The sequence below is a fragment of the Tetrahymena thermophila genome (genome assembly GCF_000189635.1).
Source record: "Tetrahymena thermophila SB210 genomic scaffold scf_8254373, whole genome shotgun sequence".
NCBI lineage: Eukaryota > Ciliophora > Oligohymenophorea > Hymenostomatida > Tetrahymenidae > Tetrahymena > Tetrahymena thermophila.
In genome coordinates this window covers 176,241-200,580 of record NW_002476157.1, presented here as the reverse complement: position 1 = coordinate 200,580, position 24,340 = coordinate 176,241, and the positions used below count along the sequence as shown (strand labels likewise).

At 23.2% G+C, this 24,340-nt stretch overlaps 4 protein-coding genes across 4 annotated transcripts; 2 read left to right on the top strand and 2 right to left on the bottom strand. All coding sequences in view use genetic code 6, as the record gives it.

The window, feature by feature from the left end:
- Positions 1–628: 628 nt before the first annotated feature.
- On the bottom strand, positions 629–6,123 carry TTHERM_00238910 (cyclic nucleotide-binding domain protein; the record flags this gene model as incomplete). The annotated part of the gene is made up of 8 exons (XM_001024816.2): positions 629–3,394; positions 4,003–4,344; positions 4,401–4,605; positions 4,654–4,827; positions 4,885–4,936; positions 4,987–5,022; positions 5,086–5,278; positions 5,647–6,123. 8 exons carry the CDS (start codon positions 6,121–6,123, stop codon positions 629–631), a joined length of 4,245 nt encoding a protein of 1,414 aa, XP_001024816.2.
- A 1,091-nt stretch (positions 6,124–7,214) lies between these two features.
- TTHERM_00238900 (CD36 family protein) lies at positions 7,215–11,706 on the bottom strand (the record flags this gene model as incomplete). Its single annotated transcript, XM_001024815.2, has 6 exons — positions 7,215–7,877; positions 8,166–9,044; positions 9,106–9,587; positions 9,647–10,016; positions 10,067–10,455; positions 11,145–11,706. 6 exons carry the CDS (start codon positions 11,704–11,706, stop codon positions 7,215–7,217), a joined length of 3,345 nt encoding a protein of 1,114 aa, XP_001024815.2.
- A 3,129-nt stretch (positions 11,707–14,835) lies between these two features.
- Positions 14,836–18,738, top strand: TTHERM_00238890 (hypothetical protein; the record flags this gene model as incomplete). The annotated part of the gene is made up of 1 exon (XM_001024814.2): positions 14,836–18,738. The coding sequence occupies one exon, from the start codon at positions 14,836–14,838 to the stop codon at positions 18,736–18,738; it is 3,903 nt and encodes a 1,300-aa protein (XP_001024814.2).
- Positions 18,739–19,568: 830 nt separating this feature from the next.
- TTHERM_00238870 (hypothetical protein) lies at positions 19,569–23,524 on the top strand (the record flags this gene model as incomplete). The annotated part of the gene is made up of 2 exons (XM_001024812.2): positions 19,569–21,467; positions 21,866–23,524. The coding sequence occupies 2 exons, from the start codon at positions 19,569–19,571 to the stop codon at positions 23,522–23,524; spliced, it is 3,558 nt and encodes a 1,185-aa protein (XP_001024812.2).
- Between the last annotated feature and the right edge of the window lie 816 nt (positions 23,525–24,340).

Sequence of the window (24,340 nt, the reverse complement as noted above, 5' to 3'; positions counted from 1 at the left end):
ATATGGCATGGAAAATTTGGATTGAAATTTAAAATAGATAAATTTTTTTAACAATACATACATAAGAAAATGATTTTTATAACAGGAATATTTGCTCATTTATATAAACTCAAAGATTATGCCTTTACTTCTAAAATCTCTAGATTAAATGATAAATCTTTGTTTTATATCTTTTTGTTTATATGTTGAGATTAAAAAATGAGACCAATCATATATATAATAAGTTATATTTTTTTTATTGCCTCTAATTCAATAGAAATGTCTATAAGTTATTTAAATTAAAAAAAAATATTTGAAGATAGATAACTAACTGTTTTATCCTTTTTAATATATAGTTTTTCATTAAACAATTGATAATAAAAAGTTATATATATATCTTAACTTTTTTACAAACTAAATATAATATTATATTCTTGAATAGAAATTTAAGAATAGAAAATTTCGTTTCTTTCAAAATAGCTTGAATTTAATTAAAATTTAGCTAAATTAATATTAGATTTATCAATAATTTGCTCACATGTAACTAACTCTCTTACTAATTATACCATACCATATAATATAATTTGAATTAAAATTTGTTTCAAATATTCAACTTGATGAAAAAAGATCTATTTAAATTTAATTCATTTCATGAATTTTACATCTTACTTATCTTTTTTTATTAGATTTATAGTATTAATGGAGTTTATTAAGTAAATTAGTCGCTTTACTGCTGTTAAACTCCTCTATTATTTAATTTGGCATGTTTAAAAATAGCAGTTTGCTACTAATTAATATCTTTAATTTTTTTGTAATGCTGCTAATCTCCTTTAAATCTAGTAAGGCTATCTTTGTATTTATCTTGGGAGAGAATTAATTATTTGATATCATTTGCTTCTTGTTAAATTTATGTTTCACTCACTTTTTTTTACAAACTTTAAGCTATATTGCAGTAATCTTTTTCTTTCTCTTTGTCTTTTAACCTTTTAATTCTTTAAATTTAGGTATAGAGTTTTGTCAGCTGCGGATTCGAGGCATTTTTGAAATTCTTAATCAATTACTCATTGTCAATGATTTCTTAATTTTTTTTACATTTTAAGGAATTCAATCTTGTTTTTTAAGTATCAGAATTTTACAAGGTCGATTCTATTTTAAAGGAGCTACTTGAATTTTTCAACATTTTTTTTATTTCTTCAACACTTTCTTATGTCTAAAGCTTTACTGGATTAGTTGGAAGAGGACTGTTATTGTTAACTTTTTAAGCTTTTTAAATTAATTCTTAATCTATTTTTTAATCACTTGAGTCACTGAATTTAGAAATTGATCTCCTTTCTTTTATTCTTATAGGAGACATACTCATTAAAGAATTAGATCTTTCTTGAATTTTATCTGATTTTTTGCTTAATTAGTCGTCATCTTCTGACATTAATGAATTCAATCTTGAAAAATTAGAAATATTTTTTATAAAGTTTGAAAAAGCTCCATCCTGTGAGGTTGATGGAGATTTTGTAAATTTTATAGTGTTTGGTGAAATATTATCTAGCTAGATTTATCCTGTTAATAAAACTGAGTGATGTCGTTGTAATTAAATATTTTTAATTGCTTATCCTTTGAATATTTCTTAAGAGAGAAGATTCATTGAGTCATTAAAAGCCTTCTTAGCAATTTTATCATTTATTTACTTTTGGTAAGGCGAACGACTTTACTCTTTAGTTTATAAAATATCGCTAAGCTTGATCTGGCTATTGTTTGATTTTTTGATTTTTTCAATGTATTTATCAGAGTTTTCTAAAAAATCTACTTACTATTTAAAATATTTAAATTACTCGGTAGTAGTCAAAGGTGTTTCTATCTGAAATTCATTCTTTTTATGAGTTTTTGAAGATTCATTGAAGTTAGATTTAGGAGTGTTTTATACACTCTAAAATCCAAAGCTTTCTTGCTTATTAAAACTGCTTTTTGTATGACTTACTTATTAAGTATCTTGCCAATCAGATAAAGAGTTTTCAGGAATTTTTACTTGTATGTTTATTTTTTTCTTTTGAGTAGAAACTATTTAATTTTATTGAGATTCAGGCTATTTTTCGTTTTTTTCATTATTTAAAATTTGATCTTCTTTCGTTTCATTATTTTAAATTAATGATTTTGGTGAAGTGAGTGTTTGTATTCTTTATGTTGAAGCTGCTTTTATATCATTGGGTTTTTTAGAATTATAACTCCCTGAGTATTTCATATAAAGTCTGTTATTTGATGTATCCCTCAATGTACTGCTCATAGAAAGTAATCTTTGTTATGCTATATTTTACAAACTTTCACTCATTTAGTGTTAGGAGTGCTTTTAAATATAAATTTTTAGCAGCTCGCCACTAACTTCTCTTAAGTCTAAGCTTCTTGTATTTAAATCTACTAATTAGAGTTATTTTTCTTCTAGTTCTTTGTTAATTCTGTTAACGATATCGATTTATGAATATTTTTTTTATTCTTCAGTCTTTCTTATTGTTTCCTTAATTTAAATAAGAGTTTTACTCATTTTAGGAGATCTAAAATATTTTAATTGATCAATTGATTAACTTGGTGAAGAATCTATGAAGTTTAGCTTTAAGCTTTCAAGTTAATAAGGGCTACTAATAGATTTAGAATTATAAGCAAATTGTTCTTTGCTAAATAAAGATAGATCACCACCCTCTTAAGAAGTATCTTCAAAAGAAGGTTTAAGATTTTTTGATAAAAATTCTTAAGAATTCATCATTTTAAATTTATGATTGTAAATCTATGAAGAGTCAATACTTGTCCTATTTGAAAAATTTGGATTTTAATCAAAATTATTCATTATTTAACTGTTCAAGGTTTTCATTTAACTACAAGGCTCAAACTCTTAGAACTTAGAAGGCTCAGTGTTTACTCTGCTAGAAGATTGAGTAATTTTTTATAAATTATTTTTTCTTCTATCATTCAAACTTTAATGAGCATAAAACTCATTTTAAAAGTATTTATTCTTTGGGGTACCATAATTACTGCCACCATTAATGTGAAACGCAAAATTTTCATTACTCAAATTTTAAGTTAATTATAATTATTAACTAAAATCCTCTTCAGTTTATTTTTAAAATTTTGGTGTTTCAGAACCAAAAGATTACTACATAAAATTTGAATTTCTAGCAGAGAATATTTTAGGCAAATAAAATCCCTTTTCTTGTTTTGGTGAATTACAAGCTTAAAGAATCTACAATTAATTGGAAGGGCTTTAAGATATAACTCCGTTTTTCATCATATTTTTTAATAATTAAGCTTTCCTTGAAACGATAGCAGAATTTATATTTTTTTAAAAGTTGATCTATTATTGCTAATATTTAAGTTTAAATTCTTTTTCAAACAAATCTAGTGTTTAGAAAATGTTCAGTTCGTTAAATAATTTCTATTTTAAAAAATAATTTTAACCAAATTATTTACTTGCCAAATATTAGAAAAAAATTAATTATCTATGGATTTTATTTATTTTACTAAAATTTTCTCAATAAATATTTAAATTCATGTATACTGTAAATGCTCATAAATTCTTACCAAGTCATCTCCTGATTTATTAAGCATGGGAAGGTTATTTTAAATTAAAAAATGTTTAAATGAGAATATTTAAGAGGGAGAATATCTGAGGATTTGCAGTATATTTGAAATTGATAAAGTTTTGATCATTTAAAAATATTATTTTTATCTAATAAAAAATATTATCGAAAAATTATTCGAAATATTAAAAGATTTTTAAAAGAAGGAATGATTCTTCAAATATTTATCAAATTAAAATAAAATTAATATTAATTATAGCATTTTCTTTCATTTTTATTTATTTTAAATTTAAAAAATCATAATTTTTGAGATAGATTTATTTATTATGGTTTTAAAACTTAATATCAAATCAAAATTAAACTTAATTAGTTTTTCAGAAAATATTTTATTTTAACAGTGTTTTGATTTTTAATTAAATCATTTATGTATTTATTTTTATTGAAAACTTAAATATTTATTTACTTGCTTCTCTATTGAGAAGATTTCAGCCGAAGATGAAATTACTGTTGCTGAAGACTTTCTTTTTGTATTATTTAAAAAGATGTCTTCCTCTCCAAAACAGTTGTTTTAGCCTAAAATCACAACTTCAATTTGGAACAGAGATTCTATTTTGTCTTTAATTTGCTACACTTTATTGAGCTTATATATTTATGCTTTTCTTTAAGTTCTCCATTACTACAGCTCAAGACTTGTGTCTTTTTCTTCAATTTCCTTATCTAAATCATACTACTTTGATATTTCAACCTCACCTTATTTTATGAAATAAATATGATCTGGCTTATCTCCTTCTTTATACAATACATACTATTTTAAGTAAACTTTATTCAAAATTTAAACTTCTCAGTATTTAAATGATTTACTTTTTTATTAAAAACTTAAATTTTCATAAAGTGCAACAAAGATAAAAGTTTGCTATAGTTATGATATTTAAAACATTAAAAATTCATAAGAAATTTCCTCCTGTCTCTTAATATAAGTTAATCATATTATCCTAGTATTTTATTATAAGCTTCTTTGCTCAATGTCATCAAGTAAGAATCTTATCTCAGTATGAGTGTAGCCGTTCTAATTGATTAAATTTAAATTAAAAAATAAAATTTTAATAATAATTACCTTGGCTATGAAGTTATTAATGCTATTTCACCAAAAGACTCTCCTGGTAAAAAAATTTTGACCATATTCATGTTTGGTAATATTTGTTTTAATGCAGCTTGCTCTTAATCAAAAGTAGGGTTTGTGGCTAAATCAAAAGTAAATAAAATTTTTTTTTTTGAGCCTTCTTCTTTTCTAAAAATAATTTAAACAAACAATATTAAATTTGATTTTAATAAATTAAAAACTTACATTTTAGGATTTTGTTCTAGCTTTTATAGCTCTAATAGACAGTAAGCTGAGCCTATTTAAAATGAAAAATTAAACAAAATTAAAATTTTTATTTTAATTTACCTGATAAAATAATGTAAAAAGTATTTCCTATATCACCTATTCATTTATATTAACAAATTTAAATTAAAAATTTTGAACAATCAATTTTAAAAATAAAACCTTTAGAAAAGAGAATTTCATTTTTTTAAAAAAATTCAAGCTTTAAGGATTGCAGGAGTTCTTTTGTTGTTGCTGATTGGCTGAGGACTGCTTTGTTATTCTTAAAAAAAGGTAAATTCTCAATAAGGTCAAACATAATATCTGTTTCAATATTATTTTTAGGTCTATTTTTCTGTAGGATATTGATTATTATCTAATTTAATAAAAAAATATTGATATTTCTATTTATATACTTTTAAATATTAGTCAATAGCTTTTGTTAAAAGTTTTTTTAGCTAGCTTGTAGTTAATTCATTAGTATAAAATTAATTTTAATTATTTATCATTCTCTTGAGTTAATAGAAATTATAATTAATTTTTAAAAATTCTTTTTGCTATTTAAAAATCAATCAGTAAATACTTTATTTTTAAAAGCTTATATTATTTCTGTGGATAAAAATTGTTTTAACTTTAAATTAAAAAAAGAGGATTTTAAAAGAAACAATTAACAAGAGAAATTTAATACTATCACAATAAACATCTATCATTTGAAAAATTATAAGATTTATTAAAAATATTTACTCTTTAATGTTATTCATTTTTTAAATCAATCTTCTAAAATTATTGAGGTGCTGCGATTACTGGAACAATATATTTCTAAACATTTTTTTTATTTTTCTAATGTGCAAGTTCAGCTTAAGAACACTAATCCTACTTTTAGAGCTAAGAATCTTCTTGACCAATATCAAGTGCGATAGATGGGTTTGAACATAATTATGTATCCGATATTTAAATTGTTATATTAGGTTTTTATATTTATGTATTGCTTTCCTCCAATTTATTATTCTTATTTTATTTCTATTTTGATTACTCATTTTTTTCTTATAATTGTGATAAGTTGAGTTGTAAATTATTTTAGTTTTCTTAAACTTTAATCTCATTTTAATGGGTTTAAACTTGACTCTCCATTTATTATTTGTTATCTTTAATATCATTTTAGATTTCATTTATTACTATTTAAGGTTTCAAAGGAAAATTATTATCTTACTAGCTTGTCATACTCTCAATTTATTTTATTTTTTCAAAGCTTTTTAATAAATAATGTTTATCTCTTCTACTTATACCTAATTATTCCTATTAAGTAGGATTAAATTAATTTATTTATTACTTGCCAAAAATTTATAAAAAAGAAGAAAGTAGAAATAAAATAAATAATTCAATTTTTTTTGATAGAGCTGAATTTTTTTCTCAGTCAACCATTCTAATTTAAAGGAAAGCAAAAATGTTACTGATTATTTTTAAAATTTTAATGTAAATTATTAATTAAGCCTTATCTAAAAATTTTAATTTATTTTTTTATAAATATAATTATCGATCAATCAATGAAAATTTTTTAATATATTTTATCAATCATAAAATTACCTTAAATACAATTAAAAAAACAGTAAAAGCTAAAAATCTGATGGATATTTTGCTTAAAGCTAATTGCATTTTATATTTGACCTAAATCAATTAAATAAAGCTCATTTAATTTTTAATTAAAGTATTTTTTGATTAATCAAGAACTCATTATTAACAAAATAAATTTATTAAAATAAACATAAAAGTTCTTAGCTTGTAGCAAAAAATGAGTATTTTAAGAATATTCAAAAAACTAATTTGGATTTATTATAAATTATGGTTTTTATCTAAATTATAAATAATTAAGAAACCTTTAGAAGAATACAAAAAAGTTAGAAAGCGTTTAGAAAAATATTAATAATAGAGAAGTTAAATCATATAAGAAGCAGATTATTAGATTTAAGCTCTTAAATTTTTATTTTTTACTCAAAAAGATTATAAAATAATGCAAAAAATTCATAAATATATTAAAATATTTTAAAAACTGATATGGATTTTACATAAAAAAAATATTTTTTTTATTTTAATAAGAATTAAAGAAAAAATATTTTTAACTATGAAGTGGAAAGTTGGAATTTAAAATAAATGAAGGATGAAAGAAAATGTATGTGTAAATAGATATGTAATTATTTTATAGAGTAATTAATTAGTTAATTATATTCAAAATTTGGATTTAATTTGTTAAACTTTAGTATAAGTATTATTTATGAAATTTATTTTTAAGAAATATTATTTAACTTATATATTTATCAAATGTAGTTTTCGGACACCAATTACTGTTAGATTTCTTGTTGTTCTTCGTCGTGTTTAACACTTTCCTTTAAACTTTTACCTGCATTTAACTTACGTAGAACAATGTATCTGTATAGGAATAAAAAGAACACAATTAATAGAAGTCCTCCAACCACTACACATGTTATTAAAATTGCTTTTTTGGCTATAAGAGCCATTTTAAGCTCTCCCAAATAGTTGTCTATACTAGCATCTGTCCAATTACCAGTTCTAAAAGTGTTAAACACTGGAAGTAAGGTAGGTTATGTAATATTAAATAAATCATCAGGTTCAACTAAAATATTTGCTTGAGCATTAAGAGCTGCTGCAAGTGTCAAGCCACTATAAGGTTCCACATCCATAAATAATCCATCTGATTCTGGGTTTGCTGTAACTGGATTACCTGAAACATCAAGCATAGTAACTGTATTTATGAGTCTGCTATCAGAATTGTATAAGTGTCTATTTGTTATAAATACTGGAGCCATTTTAACTCTTGTCATATTTTATAAACCATAATAAACATAGGAGTCATAAACATTGTTAGGAGGATATTCTTAGCCAGATTCGTAAAAGCTTTGTTCATTCTAGAATCTGTAACAAGATAAACCGCCATGGTCATGAGTTTCTCCATTTGTTACCTAATTTATTTATAATTATTTTTAATAAGAGAATTTAATTTGAAAATAAAAATTTAGTTTGTTTTTTTTATTTGATATTCTTCATCTATTTATTCTATTTAATTTTTTTTATTAAATTTATAAGTGAATTTTTTTACTATTTCCAACTCAACTCAGACATTATTTTTTTTTTTAATTTCAAATTATTTTTTTTAAATTTTTTTACAAAAATTTATTATTAATTTTTAAAAAACGGATGGATGTTTTTTTTTGTGATGCTTTTTTAATTTAAAATAGTTAATTAATTACTGCAGAACCACCACGGTAGAATGTAGTAACGAAGACATTAATTTTACTGTCTTAGTCTAAGTTTGGAGGATTTTAAACTGAGTCAGAACCTTAAATTAAAACATTTTCTTCCCAAGGAGAGGCAAGCACATCTCTAACTTCTTCTCCGTCAAACCAAGTGTAATAATAGTTAACATACTATGATCCATTTAGACTGTAGTATTGTCTTGTGTTATCAATATTACCTTTGCCTGTGTACATGATTTCATAATCTAAAGTAGCTTAGGGTGAAGTCATATTAGGATCGTTAAGCATTACAGTGTAATTTAAAGCAGGGTTACCTCCTTATTATGGATCCTTTGTATTCTAGGAGTAGACAAAAGGATCAGTATAACCAAATAATAAGTCTTTTAGCTCTCTAGTTTAAACTGCTGAATAAAGACTTATTTCCATCATGATATATCTGATATAGTTAACTAATTATAGACTGTCGTCAAAGAAAAATTGATTCTTGATACCTTAGCTATCACCATTTAAATGCATTCTAAAAGCTAAAGGAATAATTGTCAAACTGAACAGATTATCATAGTTAAGCAATTTAAGAAGTTCATCATTAGTAAATTATTAAATTTAAGTGTTATCAAGATTCAAAACATTCTTTGCGAAATAGAAGTATTCAAATGGAGCATAGATTTCATTTTTGTTGTTTGCCCAAAAGAAGTAGGAATCACTTTTTTTGTATAAGTCTTAAATAGTTTCATCAATATTTTTAGTGATTTCACTAGATGACCATTATTTTAATGCAAGTTCCATATTACTACATCTCTAAAATTACTGTTCTTAGCTCTAACAGTTAAATGTTGTAAACAAGTAATTTTCTGTGCTTTCAACTAATTAGTTCTTAATTTTTAAAAGAATTAAAATATAATAAAGAGACATTTTAAGCATTGAAATTATTTACTATTGTGGAACGTAAGAAAATGCTAGTTGATATTTAATTGGAAAACTTGGTACTATCTTCAAAATCTGCAACCATATCAAGTTGAGGTCCAACCAAATCTCTGAAAGCCATATAATAGTCGATTATATTTTCGAAAGTTTTTGGATCTTTCCAGTTTTAGAACTAAGGCTAATCACACATTACTTGAGCTTGTTCAGGGGTGAGAATTAGCAAATCTTATTGGTCTTCATAAAATAATCCATTTTGGAAGAAATCTAAACAGGTATTGTAAGTTTCACTTGAAATACTCTTTTGCAGGATTGATGCTTTAATCTTCACTGGCATTCTATTTTTCATTTCTTAGAAACTAGCTTGGAGTGAATTAGAAGCAAATTAGCCGATGGCTGCTTGACCAGAATTACCTCCTTAAGCTCCTGCCATAGTAAAATTGTATGCAAAGTATTTAATATAATTCCAAAATAAGAATGTTCTTTTAGGGATGCCTAAGGTAATTTGTAAAAAGTAATTAATTAGTTTATTTTTAATCTGCAAATTAATTTACCAAGGACCGATAAATCTGATTAATCTTCTGGGATTTCAAATCTGTTGGCAATGTTTTTTAAATATTAAGTGTCTGAGGAATTGTCATAATTCAAGCCATTAATCCAAAGGTATTCTAAGTTACCTAAATTTAGCATACTGTACTTCTTTTTAGTGAATGTGCCAGTTTAAGCAAAATCAGTATAATAAATCACTTTACGAGCCCAATCAAAAGGCAATGAAACGTTGAAGTATTCGTTATACAAATGAGGATATTACTAGAGGAAAACAGTGTCTCTGTAATTTTTTATTTCAGGCATGTAAAAAAGTGTCTTGTTAAGCTAGGTAAGAGAGTCGAAGGCACTTAAATTTCCTTAAGGATGCAAACTTACCTAAATAAAAATTAAATTCAACTTTAATTTATAATAAAGGCATAACTTACGTATGACTAGACCCATTGTGTTGCAGCCAGAGAAAATGAGTCTGTTTCAAGACCCATTAGTTCCATCGCAGAGTAGTAAGCTTCTATGACTGATTAATAAGTTGAGCAAATGGCTTAAAATTACTGTAAAACACCATTAAACTAGTAGAAATTTAACTTGAAATAATCCTACAACATGAATTTTTCATTGTTGCTACTGGGATAAGTATTATTCTAAGCTATAACCCAATGAATTCTAGTAGTGTTTTCTTTCCATCCATAAACAGGATCGCTCCATAACTTCAGACATAAGCTACCATTAGGGTCAATACCACCAGCTGTACAAAATTACTTTGCTTAAGTAGAAACAGCATCCATATCCTTAATATCATAGATAAAACTTGAGAGGGCTATTTTTTTGATAGAAAAAATAAAGTTAATTTTTAATAAGTCTAAATTAAAAGTAGTACAAAAGTGTTTATGAGTAAATAAAAATAATAATAGATGATAAAATCTAATTAAATAAAATATGTAAGCTAAACAATCAGTAACAAGTGTATCTATTAAATAGGAGGCTATTGAAATATTTCCAAATTAAAGTTTTTTATTAAAATTATAATTTTTATATAAACTATAACTTAGCATTGTAATAAAATTATATATTTAAGGAAAATTAAATGATAAAGCTCTCTATAGTAAATTCAACCTTAATTTATCTGTAACAAATTTTTTATTCTTTCATTAAAGAAATTTTAATTATTTTTTTCTTTCTAATTATTTATTTTAAGGGAGTCAACTTATTAATAATAATTTGCTTAAAGTTATCCAATCTTTGATATAAATTCCAAAGTCTAATATTTTATTTTATGCAAGTTTGTTTGTAAATATACTGTTCAGTAAACTTCTTTAAAGTATGTTTCCAAAATAGTTCATCAATATTTATTTAATAATTTTTCTTTCATACTTTAAGTTGAACAAGATTAAATAAAAGCAAATGCAAAAAATTAATTAATTAATTTTGTAACAATTGTTGGAAGGACTTTAAATGGATTTGGTAAAATTCAGAGAATATTTTTTGACAAAAGAAATGGAAAGTTACCTAAATTGATGATTGTTGGAAGAATTGTTGTGTTCATAGAATTGAAAAGACTATAAAGACCATTTAGATTTAAGTTTGTTAAATTTGTGTTTTTCATAATATTCCATGCACCGTATGCTCCCAAATTTAATGTAGTTATTTGTTCATCATTTTTAGTATCATATAAATTATTAAAGTGCCTGTAGAAATTGTATTTGACTTTTTCGCCGTTATCAAGGAACTCCAAATTTACAAATTATGCGCTTTCTTAATAGGAATAGACTTTCGACTCTTAAACAACTGGAGTTTGCTACTTGAACAAAAACTCGAAAGGATTTTTGAATTCAAAGAAGGTGAAATTTCTCACAATGAATGCCTTGGTATCACCTGGAATGTCAGCCCACATTCCCTAATTGCTATCAGTCATAGTTATTTATGATGCTACCTGCTTTTAGATAATTGCATTAATTGCTATGGGTACAACACAGCCTGCAACAACTAGCAATACACCCATAACACCGCAAATTATTGAGCAGTTTCTGAGCTTACGCTGATTCACCCAGAGTTTTTTTAAATACTTCATTTAATATTGTTTCTAAAATAATTACTTTTAAATTATAATCTATTGGATTTTTTCTTTATTTAATAAGTAAACTCAAGCAATTCTTTTATTCTTAATACACAATATTAATTCTTCAGAAATAAATTGACTATAGTGTGAAGAAGTATAAATAAATAAGGCGTTAATTCAGTTTTTAACTAAGCAAAACAATCAAAAAGTTGAAGTAAACGGAATTTGTTTAAAGAAGCTTCCTTTGATCAGTTAAATGGAAAAACAAATAGATTGAATTTATATTTCTTTTTTTGTTTGTCTTGATTTGTTTTTCTTTGTGATAGATTGATCTTGTGATTGTTTTTACTTAAATTAATTTACTTTTATAAAAAGAGGATATCATTCTATCAAAATGATTGGCTCATTCATCCTTTCAATTTACCCTTTAAGATATTAAACAATTAATTAATTGATATTTAATAATCAACTTGTTTGAAAATTCTTATGCAATAAATATCCTTAACTTAATATTTTCTTATATTGGATGATTCACACATTCATCTACCAATTTTATAAGTGCAAAAATTAATTTAATTGAAATTCGCAAACAAATAAGATTGCAAATTCACCATAATTTGATGTAAATTCAGTCAATAATCAAATTGTAATATAATTTTTCTTCAGAAACTCATTTTTAGTGAACAGAAATATTTATTTACAATACAAAATGAAAATTATCTCAAATTAACTAATTTTATAATTTAAATCCATAATTGTTGTCCAATATTAGTCTATATATCAAGAATAAAAATTTAGAAAACATATACTAAAATTTAGTATTTATAGCGAAAGATTTGACTGCTTTTTTCTGATTCACTAGTAATCGATTTATTATTCATAGGGTAAAAAGAGCTTTACTGCTAAAATATTTGGAAATAAAAGAAATAAGATAAAATTTTAATAAAGAAGTAAGTAAAATTTTTCTTTCACTATTGGTTCCTAAGTATGAGTCAAACAAATAATAAGAAAATCTAATTGAATTGTCAATATTATACACTTACAAAAATGTAAATTACATTAATCTAATTCTTATGATTTTATTAGATAAATTCCCTTATAATCTCTTCCCTAATATGTTATGACTGAAATAGTTTCTATTTTTTGTGTATATTATGATGCAATCCAAGCTAATTATTATTATCTTTTTACCAATCTTTTATTTTTTCACCAAATTCAAATTATCTAAATTTAATTATGACGTAAAATTCGTACTTTGTAAGGATATCGATAAAAATTTAAAAATGAATGATTGATTGGTAATCTCAAATTTTTGATCATCCGTAAGAAATATTATAGTGCTAAAGGGGAAATGTTGAAAATTTTTGGTCTTAAAATAATCTAGATTAAAGCTTGATAATTTCATGGTGAGGATAATTTCCATCAACTTTATAAATTTTTCTAGGTTTATTCCAAATAAGTTTCTCCACCCTTAATAGTTATTTTGATTATATTGAGATGTAAAAATTTTGCAAATTATAAAGATTAGATTTCTTTTATTTTTTTAATTGACTATATGAAGTATGCAAAATAATTATTAAATTTAGATATAGCAATGTTATGAAATAACGTTTGCCACATGTAAGATCATTTATTTTATTCTAGGACTGAACTGAAAAGTTAGTTTTGTTAAAATTGCAGTATTATGGAAAATATATAAATAGACACTTATTAGATACTGTAATTAACTACAAAGGTTTGAAATGATTAATAGCTTGTCATCATGGTCTATTTCAGAAATCAAATATTTCCTAATTAGATCATTAAAAACCGATCTTTTAATTTAAAAATAAGCTAAATGTTTTTATGAATAATTAAAACTCAATAATAAAAGAATTTAATTTTTATTAAAGTAATCAAGCTAGCTACCAGAGATGTAATTTAAATTTCACTAAAATTATTTTTTGCTTTTTATTTTCATTCAATTTTATATCTGTATTTCTTAGTTCTATGAGCAATAATAATTCAAACATGTATGTATGCATATAAAGAGACATTAAATTGAATTGCAAATTAAAAAATTAAAAACTAAAAAATAAACAATAATTGATTTTTAAGTTCTGTTAATAAAAGTAAACCTTGAGATAATATTTAAATGAATAAATATCCTTCACATTTTCTTAATAAAAAGTGTAAGGCATAGTTTTTTAAATAAAATTTATGAATTATATTAGTAAGTTCTGTTATTATAATCTATAATTTCTCCACCAAATCAATAATTAAGATATTGAATATTGTTTTTCATATCAACATTCTTCTAAAATACAATTTAAGTAATTATGTATGTCCTATTAATTTTTAATCATAAATATTTTAATTTTACATTTAAATTATTTTATGAATTAATTAATGATTTTATTAATTTTGTAAACAAAAACTAATTCAATCTTTTTATATCTTTATTAAATTTTTAATTTTTATATAAAAGTATTATTTTAAAATTTAATTTTAAATTTTTATTACGTTTATTTTAATTTATTCTGTTGGAAACTATAAAACATTTTGTTATTTTTAACTTTTAAAGATTTTAAACAATTTTTTTTTTGCTTTTTTAAATCATAAAAAATTTTAAAAGTAAGTTGTAAATTTTTGATTAGAAAAGATTATTTTTAAAAATATTTTAAGTAAAAATCAAAATTGCCATGAATAAAGGAAACTAGATTTTTACTTCATTACTCAAATATTAACTTTTAAATCAGATTAAAATTTCTAGCACTATAAAAAATTTATTAACATATGCGTGGATACTTAAAATATGTATTAAAGATTTTTAAAATACCTTTATTAATTAATTTGGGTGCTTAAATTCTGATTATCATTTTTAATTTTATATTTTTTGTTAAATAGATTGTAAATTGAAATAAAAATTTAATAAAATTTAATAAAAATGAATATTCTATTATAATTTTAGTTATATTTTTTATATTGAAATATCTTGAAGCTGCTAATATTACTTAAATTAGGTGTGTATGTATGGTTGGATGAATGAATGAATGAATTTGTATGTCTGTATGGATGAATGAATGAGATAAGTTTCTAAGTATCTTAAGTATCTGGGATTTCAATTTTCTTTTTTAATTATATAATAAACAAATAAATTGAATGTAATTTGGATAAGTATAAAACCAACTGTTATTAGAGCAATAAAGTGCAAATAATAACAGCTAGTTTGATTAAAAGATTGAACGAAGGCGATTTTCGCTTTTAAATGCAGATAAATCATAGAGCTGTTCTCCTGTAAAGAAATAGAAGAAAAAAGATGCTAAAGAGGAGAAAATAGACTTAGATTTTGTAGATGAAAACACCTTAAATGCGATTACGAGTAATTTGAAGCTTTTTTATGAATTAGAAATAGAATAGTATAGTATAACTTATAATTAGTAGATTATGAACTTAAAGACATAAATATAAAAAAAAGAAACATAAGAAAATAATTTAGTGTCGGAAATAAAGAGAATTAAGTTAAAATATGATTAGTTGCTTATCGATCATGAGATTTAAGTTAAGGAACTAAATCATAAATACAAATATCAATTAGAATTATTTAAATGCTAGGTTGAGTAATAAATAAACGAATATTCCTCTTAGATTGCTGATGTTATGAGTAAAAATGCTGAACTTTTGGATATCTTAAGCGCAGATCATAGCATTTGCTAGAAATATACCAGATTATTCAAAAATTATAAAAATGGATAAACTTATTAAGAAGTGATTACTAAGAATATAAGTTTGACAAATGAAATTAGGATGATGAAAATAGAATAGTAGATAATATAGTAAGATAATTCAAACTATATTTAGCATCTCTCAAAATTAAATAACAAAGTTAATTTATATCAAAAACTCAATGAAGAAAGATAGTAAGAACTAATTGAAAAAGATTAAATTATTTAATTGCATTAGAAGTAGAATGAATAAATGTAATCATAATATTAAACTCTCTTACATGAGTTCTCAGCTAAAGTGCTTTCTTTAATAAAACAAAAAGATATTTTATAAGATTAAATTACATAGCGATTGTAAAAATAGTTAAACGAATCAGAAAATCAAAAGAAGGAATTTGTAAATAATAATGAGCTATTAGAGAAGAATATTTAGTACCTTTCTAACTAAATTAAAGAATACAAAAAGTAGAATTTAGGTTTGTCTTAAAAAATATATTCTTTGGAGCAAAAAATCAAACACGAAATTGAGAATAGCACGTTAAAGATAGAAACAATGAGAAATGACACTGCTAAGCTTATCAAATTACATGAAAAAAATAATATAACGAAAAATGATTAACATAATATGCAAATTTAAAATTAAAAATAGTATTACGAGAAATAAGTTACTGATTGGAAGAACAATTATTACAAAGTTTCCTAAAAGTTATGTGAGCTTGAGCAAAATATAACAAATGGACCTAAATACTATCTATAAAAAGCTTATGAAGATTACCAATAAAACGTGTAGAGAACAGTCGAAGCAACTGAACATAAAATATAAGAAATAATGTAGCAAAATCTTAAGCTATAGAATGCTGTTAACTTATAAAGTAATGAAAATTAAGCTCTCAAAGATCAAGTTATAGAGTTAAAAGAGTCAAATTAAAATTATTTGGATATGGTGCATAACTTTCAAAAAGAATCTCTTCAGTATTAAGAGAAAGCTCAAATAATGAGTTTGATGTATGAAGAGAATAAATAAGAGCTTATTGAAATAAAGTAGAGGCTTCAGAAAGAGTAAGAACTGAGGTAAATTATAGAAAAAGAGTAGTGTGAGTCTCAGCTAAAATTAGAGCAATAAATATAAAATCTGAAGAGAGAAATTATCTCAATAACTCAATCAAATAAAAATTAAAATCATATGCAAGATTAATTGAATCAATCTTTAAAGGTAGAGAAAATCTCTTTAAATACTTCTAAGCATTTTAATATAAGTAATTAAATTTAAAATTAATAAAACTAGTTATTGTCAGGATAGAAAACATAATATAATAATAGCAGTATATTTAATACAATTGGTTTAGAAATAAATCAAGATCAATCAATAGAATAATTATTTGAGCAATCGTAACAGTTTAATATGCAAAATAAGACATAATTAAAGTAATCACATGTGTAAAATACGAAAAATGCTAATAATTTTATTAGTTATGATTTCTGGTAAATGTAATCGTTTTGCTCGAGAATGATGAGTGATTTCTAAGCTAATTTTGAGAAGACGCTCTCAGCTATTAAAGACAATATTGATAAATAGTATCATAATTCATTTTTTAAAGAAATAAGATTAACTATAGAAAAAGATTCAAGAGTTTTGGATCTACCTTTTGAAGAAAAAAAGCAATTTACTTTAAAGGCAACAGAGTATTTTGCATTAGTTCTTGATAGTAGAATGAAAGAGCTAAAAATACAAATCCTAATAAATTAAATTTCAAATTTAATGAACACTGAGCTAAAGGAAAAAGTAAATCTTTAGACATAGCTTGAAAAAGCTCTTAAAGAGAATGTTGCTTTACAAAAGGCAAACCAGAATAGAATAGGGAATGAATCGGAGGATTTTAAAAATATTTTATAGAATTAAATTAACAGATTATTCTAAAACCTAAAAGATTTAGACTCTTAGAAGCTGCAATAAATTGAAGTCAAGTAGATAGAGCAAGCTATTAAAAAGGAGTTAAGTACTCAATACGAAACAAAGCTAAATATGGAATTAGAAGAAAACAAAAGATTTGTATCAAACATGAAGCAGGAATACAATAATTTACTGAGGATGCATGAAGAAAGAGTCAGTGATATAACTATTAAACTAGGATCAGAAATTGCTTTTCTACACTCATAGCTTGAGAAAAAAATTCAAGCGGCTGTTACTTTTAATTCATCTGGTAAAATAGAAAATCTAAACCAAAGTTTATTTCCTTAATCGTAAGTCTAAAATTAAGAACAGTCATCTTCCCCTAAGCAGAGAGATATGCCCTTAACCACTACTTAAAATTTTTTAAAGAACTGCACATATTCGAACAATAAAGAAAATAATAAAAGGAATTCATTAAATAGCGAAAATGGTATGAGACAGAACACATTAATCTAAACTATGTCTGTTCTTAATTAGTCAATTCCATATTAAATTGTACTTAAAGCAGCAAATCAATCTGAAAATCTTGATAAAAATAAATAGAGGCAGTCTCTAAGGTTTGGAGGAAGATAGATAACAGTTTCTCAACATTTGAATACAACAGGTGAAATTTCAACTTTACCTTCTTCTAATTAATATTATATGAAGAATAATCTCCATTCATAGTCATTAGAACATGGGATTGACATAAATTGCTCTCCATAATACTCTTCATCAAATTCAAAAGAAAAAGAATTATTTTCAAAACCATCACTCAGTTACTCTTTCGAAAATAATAAAGAAATACAACTTCCAACTTCGATAAAATCAGAATTATAAAATAAGAAATTCAATACAAAAAAATATTTAAATTAAAGTGTAGATATTTTAGAGGGAATTCGAGAAGAAAAATAAAATAGACTAAATGATTTTCTTAACTCAGATATCCTTGATGTTTCATCGAAAGAAAATAAAAGTAACACTTTTAATGACCACGAGTTGAGAAAGACATACTAGCACTTTGTACTCCCTTCTAAAAGCGTAGAGCCCACCTTGAGTAGAGCTGCGTAGAGTGGTTTGGGTACTAAAAAGAATTTTTTAAATTCAACAATATCTGTCTTAAAAGACACCTAGTTCAGCTCAAAGTCTTAAAATAATAAAAAAATTATGCGCTTAGGATAGAAAAATACCTTATAGGGAATGTCGCCAGCATAATAAAATATAAATAACAAAGGACAAATTTAATAAAACTTTAAACATTTTAGTAACCAAAATAATCTGAGCAGATAAAAATTTAAACTGAGTCAGCTTGCTCTTATTTCAAACGAATCTATCAATATTTAGATGCAGCTCTCAAATTCAAATTAAGGCTTTAATACTAATACTTATAATTCTATTAATAAATAATGAAAAGTATCTATAAAAGGATAAATTTAGTTCTATTTAAAAGTCAAAGAAAAACATTTATTTGATCTAACTAAATATCTGATTTAATTAAGATATTTCAAAGCTTAAGAGTAAAAACATAATTTTTGATAGCTTGAATATTTCTTGTAAAAATTAACTTTTCTCTGTTACAAAAAAAATCTAAATTGTCTATTATTAAAATTTATTTGGCTTTATTTGTGTAAATCTAAGTATTTTTTAAGTTATGATTAAAATTGCCTTAGATAATTCATTGGATTTTATGACCATTCATTTATCTATTTAGAAAATTTACTCCTAATTAGATTATTAAATTTTTCTGTTTTTTTCTTCTTTTATAAAAATTATTAGTTTTGTTTTATCCATTCTAATTTGAGTAATAAATTAAAATTGGTGATTAAAATTGATTTCTTTATTTCTATTTAAGGTTGATAAAGTTAGAATTATCCTTTTTATTTTAGGATATTGCTTTATATTTATTTAATTTCTTTTTAATATTTAGTTTTTGTAACCCTTGATTATATGGGTTATTGCAATTAATAATTTGAATACATAGAAACTTGATAGTGTTTATTGTTTAACTTTTTAGCGCAACATTTTAACGAATACAGAAAATATTATATGCTTATTCATTCTCAAAGTACATGATAACCACTAATTTTAATATAGATATGTACTTTATTTTGTTTATATTAGGAATTATTATATTATTGTTAATAAAAACCAGCAAAATTAATACACATAAAAATTTTATTATCTATTGAATTAAATTTGAAGTCAAACAATTACCATAAAGATATTTCGCTTAGTTTTTTATGAATATTTAAAGCGAAAATTAGTTCAAACCTTAAGCTAAAAAGTAGCTTGAGATATAATAGAGCACTGAATAAATAGATTCTATAATTAGGAGTTTTACTTGTTCATAAGATCCATAAATTGCATCTTAAGTTACCAAAGTTAATACAAAAAATAATAGCAATGTGAATAGTAATAAATAAATCAAATAAACTTTTATTAAAAAAGCAATAACAACAGTAAATCGAGTTTAAATTTAAACAAATAATTAAAAAAATGGAAACGAATATTAAGATATCTCATTCAGTCAATTAAATAATACCCGTGCTGATTAAGATTAAAGTAATAATAACGGTTAATTTTTTAGATAAAAAAGATTGGTTGGAGTAGAGAGTTCTAGTTAGAATACAATATCTGAGCCAAAGCCTTAGGATGTAGTCATACAAAATTATATACAAATTGAAGCCTCGCTTGATCTGAGTAATCAATAAAATAAAGATATTAACTTATCAAATAGGTTAATCAACGAAGAGAGCTTTATAAATTATAATATTGAGAATTAAAAAGAGCATAAATCTGATAAAATAAGTGAAGTTTAATGCTAACAAATAGATTTAAAATAAAAGTAAAAATAAAATTATATAGATTATAGTTCTAGAGATATGTTACAAGATCAAAGCTTATAATTCGATCTTAGTAATATTCAAAGACATTTAAATCCAGATACCAGTATGAATAATCCAATTTTAAATGTTGAAAGTTTTGGTAGCAAAGAATGGAGTGACGAAGAAGATAATTAAAATCATAATAATTAAAATCATAACTTAAGGTATAGATCCAATATTGTTAAAAAGAACACAACTTCTTCTTCTAAAGGTGAATAACAGCATTATCTAAATAGTTATATTAGTCAAACAAAATTGTCTCAAAAGGATCTCAATAGGAATTTAGACGCAACTGTTGATAACAAATTTAAAGTAAAGTAGATAAATTATGAATCGGATGCTTTAAGTAGTGATAACAGCAATCCATCAAATATCAATTAAAATGTAAATTCTAAAAGCAAAGATGAAAAGCATTAATTGTAGTACTTCCACAAAGAGAAAAAATTTTCCTTGATTTAAAATATACCAGTTTATTTCAATAAGGAACCTATGAAATAGTGCTAAATAAAAGTAAATAAAATAACATAAGGTATAGGATCTGAAAGTAGTAAAAAAAATAAAGCAGATGACTTTGATTTAGATCAAGATTAATATTTCAATTCAAATAGCTCATAAAACAAGAATTAAGATATATTTTAGATCAAACTAAATATTTAAGAAAAAGAAGATTATGAATCGGTAGAAATATCTTTAGAAAAATTCAAAAAGTAAATTATCAAGAGTAAAATATACAATTCTAAATCATCTGATATTCCTAATTTCAATTTTAGCGATGTAGATTTACCCTCTATAAATAAAAATTAAAAATCAAATAAATTTGAAAATTTGTAAAATATTTTGTATTTAAGGGACACACAAGATAAAAAATAATATTAATTCTTGAGGTTTTAATGTTTTGAAGAGTGCTCTTTAATTTTTTAGGAGATGCTCTTATCAAACTTAGTATTTGATCGAATATTAATACCTTCTGTAATTAAAAAAAAAATTTATTTCTACAAACATGAAGAAAATGACATTTACTTACTCAGAGAAGTAGAAGATTTTTTTACAGTTGAAGATATCATATAGTACACTGGCTAGATTTCTTTGGGCTTCAAATTATTTAATCAAGAATAAACTTTAACTTTATTTTTAGAAATCTTAAAAGTGTATAACGTTTTCCTAAATGAGAAGATCGCACTTCCTAATTTATCATCCTAAACTATTATTATAAGTTACAATTCTCTTGCTGTTTCTTTTAGTTCTCTTTAGAGTGTAATTAATTTTTAATATTGGCATTTATTGTTTTATTGTTAAGAAACAAAAAAATTTAGCTCATTTCAATTTAAAAAAATGCATTCATTATGCAAAAAAATAATTTATTTACTTAATATATTTTTGATTGAATGAAAATAGATGAGAAAAATAAACAAACATTAAAATTACTAATGAATTAGTAAGCAATTAACTTCATTTATTTATTTTTTCTCGAATTTTTTCTTAATTTAATATGGTCAAAATATATATTAAGTTTTTCAAATACACCTTTGCAAGTATAAATATATATTTTTTTAGTAAATTTAAGCAATAATTTTTTTGAGTCTTAACAAATATTTCAATATTATCTAAAATTTTATTAAATCCATTTTTAATGAATAAATAACTAAACTTAGTGTTACTCCATATTAAATAAAGACTAAAATATTGAAAACTAAATCAGACAAAGAGAAAGAGATTAAATCATTAACATTTTTTAAAATTTATCTAAAAAAATATTCAAGGATAAATCTAGTGTTGGAATAGCATCTAGCACTATGATTAACGATAACGAAAGCATAGATGAGAATAAATATATTTAATTTCATGAATAGCTATATAACTTGATATAAAAAGGAAACATTTAAGAAGCTATTTTTAATATTTAAAATGAACTGCAAGAAATTTTCAAGTAAAATTAGCATGAAGGCACAATCTTAAATAACTCCTTAACTTTTTTAGAATAATAGTTATTAAATGCTAATTATTATTAAAACAATTATAATAATGAAAAATATAATTAAAAATTAGTTAATTAATATAAAATGAAAAGATTGCACTTTATACATTTTATTAACATTTTTGAAAGTCAAATTAACTCAAAATAAAATATTTAAGAAAAATCTAACTTTTAGAAATGCTAAAAGTTGACTTATCTTTATCAAATTTATGAAAGTGTTTTTATGAAAAAAGAATTTTTAAAAACTTTAGAGGATCTTAAAAATTTAAAAGCTGAGTGTTATGGAATTGATTCTAATGAGTATTTAAAAACTTTATCAATTTTATGTAAAGCTTACTACAATGAAAAAATTCACAAACTTTTACTTCTTAACCTAGAACCATATACTAATTATTTAAGGAATAATTTAAACCCTTCAAATGCAAACGATTTATTCGAAATTACTAAATTTAAATTAAAGATGACAAACTCACCAACTGTCAGAGAAGATATTCAGACTCTTATAGACTTTTTATTGTAAAAGTAAAAGCTTAAGGATAAATGTACTCAAATTTTACCATTTATGCCCACACCACAAACGCCAGAACCATCTAACTAGGAATTAATTTTTAATTTGTCTATATTGTATTATCAGTTAGCATGTAGCTATAAATATGTTGAAAATAATGAAAAGGCTATGGAGTATTTTTAGAAGTGTCTAAACTAAATTAAAATAGAAACAGATAGCACTGAGAAAGAAAAAGACAAGATATATTTTTACTGCTAATCGAATATTGCTAGAATATATTGTAGGAACAAAAAGATAATTGAAGCAAAAAAAATTTTAAAATCATTAGAATCAAACTCACCTAGATATATGTATCCTCCTTTTTTCTAATACCTTGGCCAAATAGAGTTTGAAGAAAAAAATTATAAACTAGCTTACGAATATCTTAATCAGTGCTATATTTTGAGATATAATGACTCAAAATGTAATAAGGACTATCTTGAGCTACTTTTTTATTATATCCTTGTCACATTCAAGCTATATGGTAGTAATTCAAAAGATTTTAGAAAGCTATGTTAAGAAATAAAAAATTTTACTGGAGACTATTATAATCTAAATTGCCTTTTGGTTATTACTAAAATTTTGTTAGAGCAGCACATATATGAATTAGCTTTGAAAAAATTTGAATAAGCTAAGGGTATTATGAATTTACAGATTTTCTCATAAAATAAAAACAAAACACTATACAATGAGTATAAGAAAAAAGTGTAAGAATTAGAAAAATAGATTGAAAAAATGTAAACTGAAATTAAATTACAATAAAAAGCAAGCATAATCATTAATTATTGAACATTTCCATAAATGAATTAAAATTAATTATTTATTTATTTAGCTCATTTGTAAAAATAAAGCTTTTTAAAATATAAAAAATAAATAAAGAAATAATAACTTAAAAATAGAATTTATAAAATATACTTACTCTAAATTAATAAATTAATGTTAATAAATTTGTATAACTACTTACTTTTAATAAATTTGTTTACTTTTACAATTATTCAACTAAATTAAATTGATTTTTTCTATTTAAAATTCATTTTGCATCATATCAATCAAATAAATAAATATAAATCATTTCATATCATTATAAAATTAAGGATGCTTATATAAAATATATAATTAAGCTTAAGAGTTAGACCTCATACCATTTATTAAACTTTAAATGCCAATAATTTATAGTCTTTAAATATTTATAACTTACAATGAATATTAGTTGTGCACCAATCAGATGATCTATGATTTTTAAAAAATCGATTTTTTCTAGTATTTTCAACCGATATACTATATTTTTATCTGTCTATGAGTATCTCTTTTTTCCAAAATGATCCCCCATATTTTTTACAAGCCCTACTATTTTATGCTTAAAAAGTAATAAATAAATAATAAAAATAGATTAGATTAAAAATATTCTGGAATTGTTCTATTAATCAAATAAATAAAAAAGTAGCTTTCCTTTGACTAAAAATAATATTTATTGATAAAGATGAATGGAAAGTATATATTTTCAAATTTTGTAGAAATTCGAATTCATTCAATTTACTAGCTTCAAAATGAATGTAATTTTTTAAACCTTGGTCAATCAAAAAAAAAAGTCAAGCTTCCTTTTTA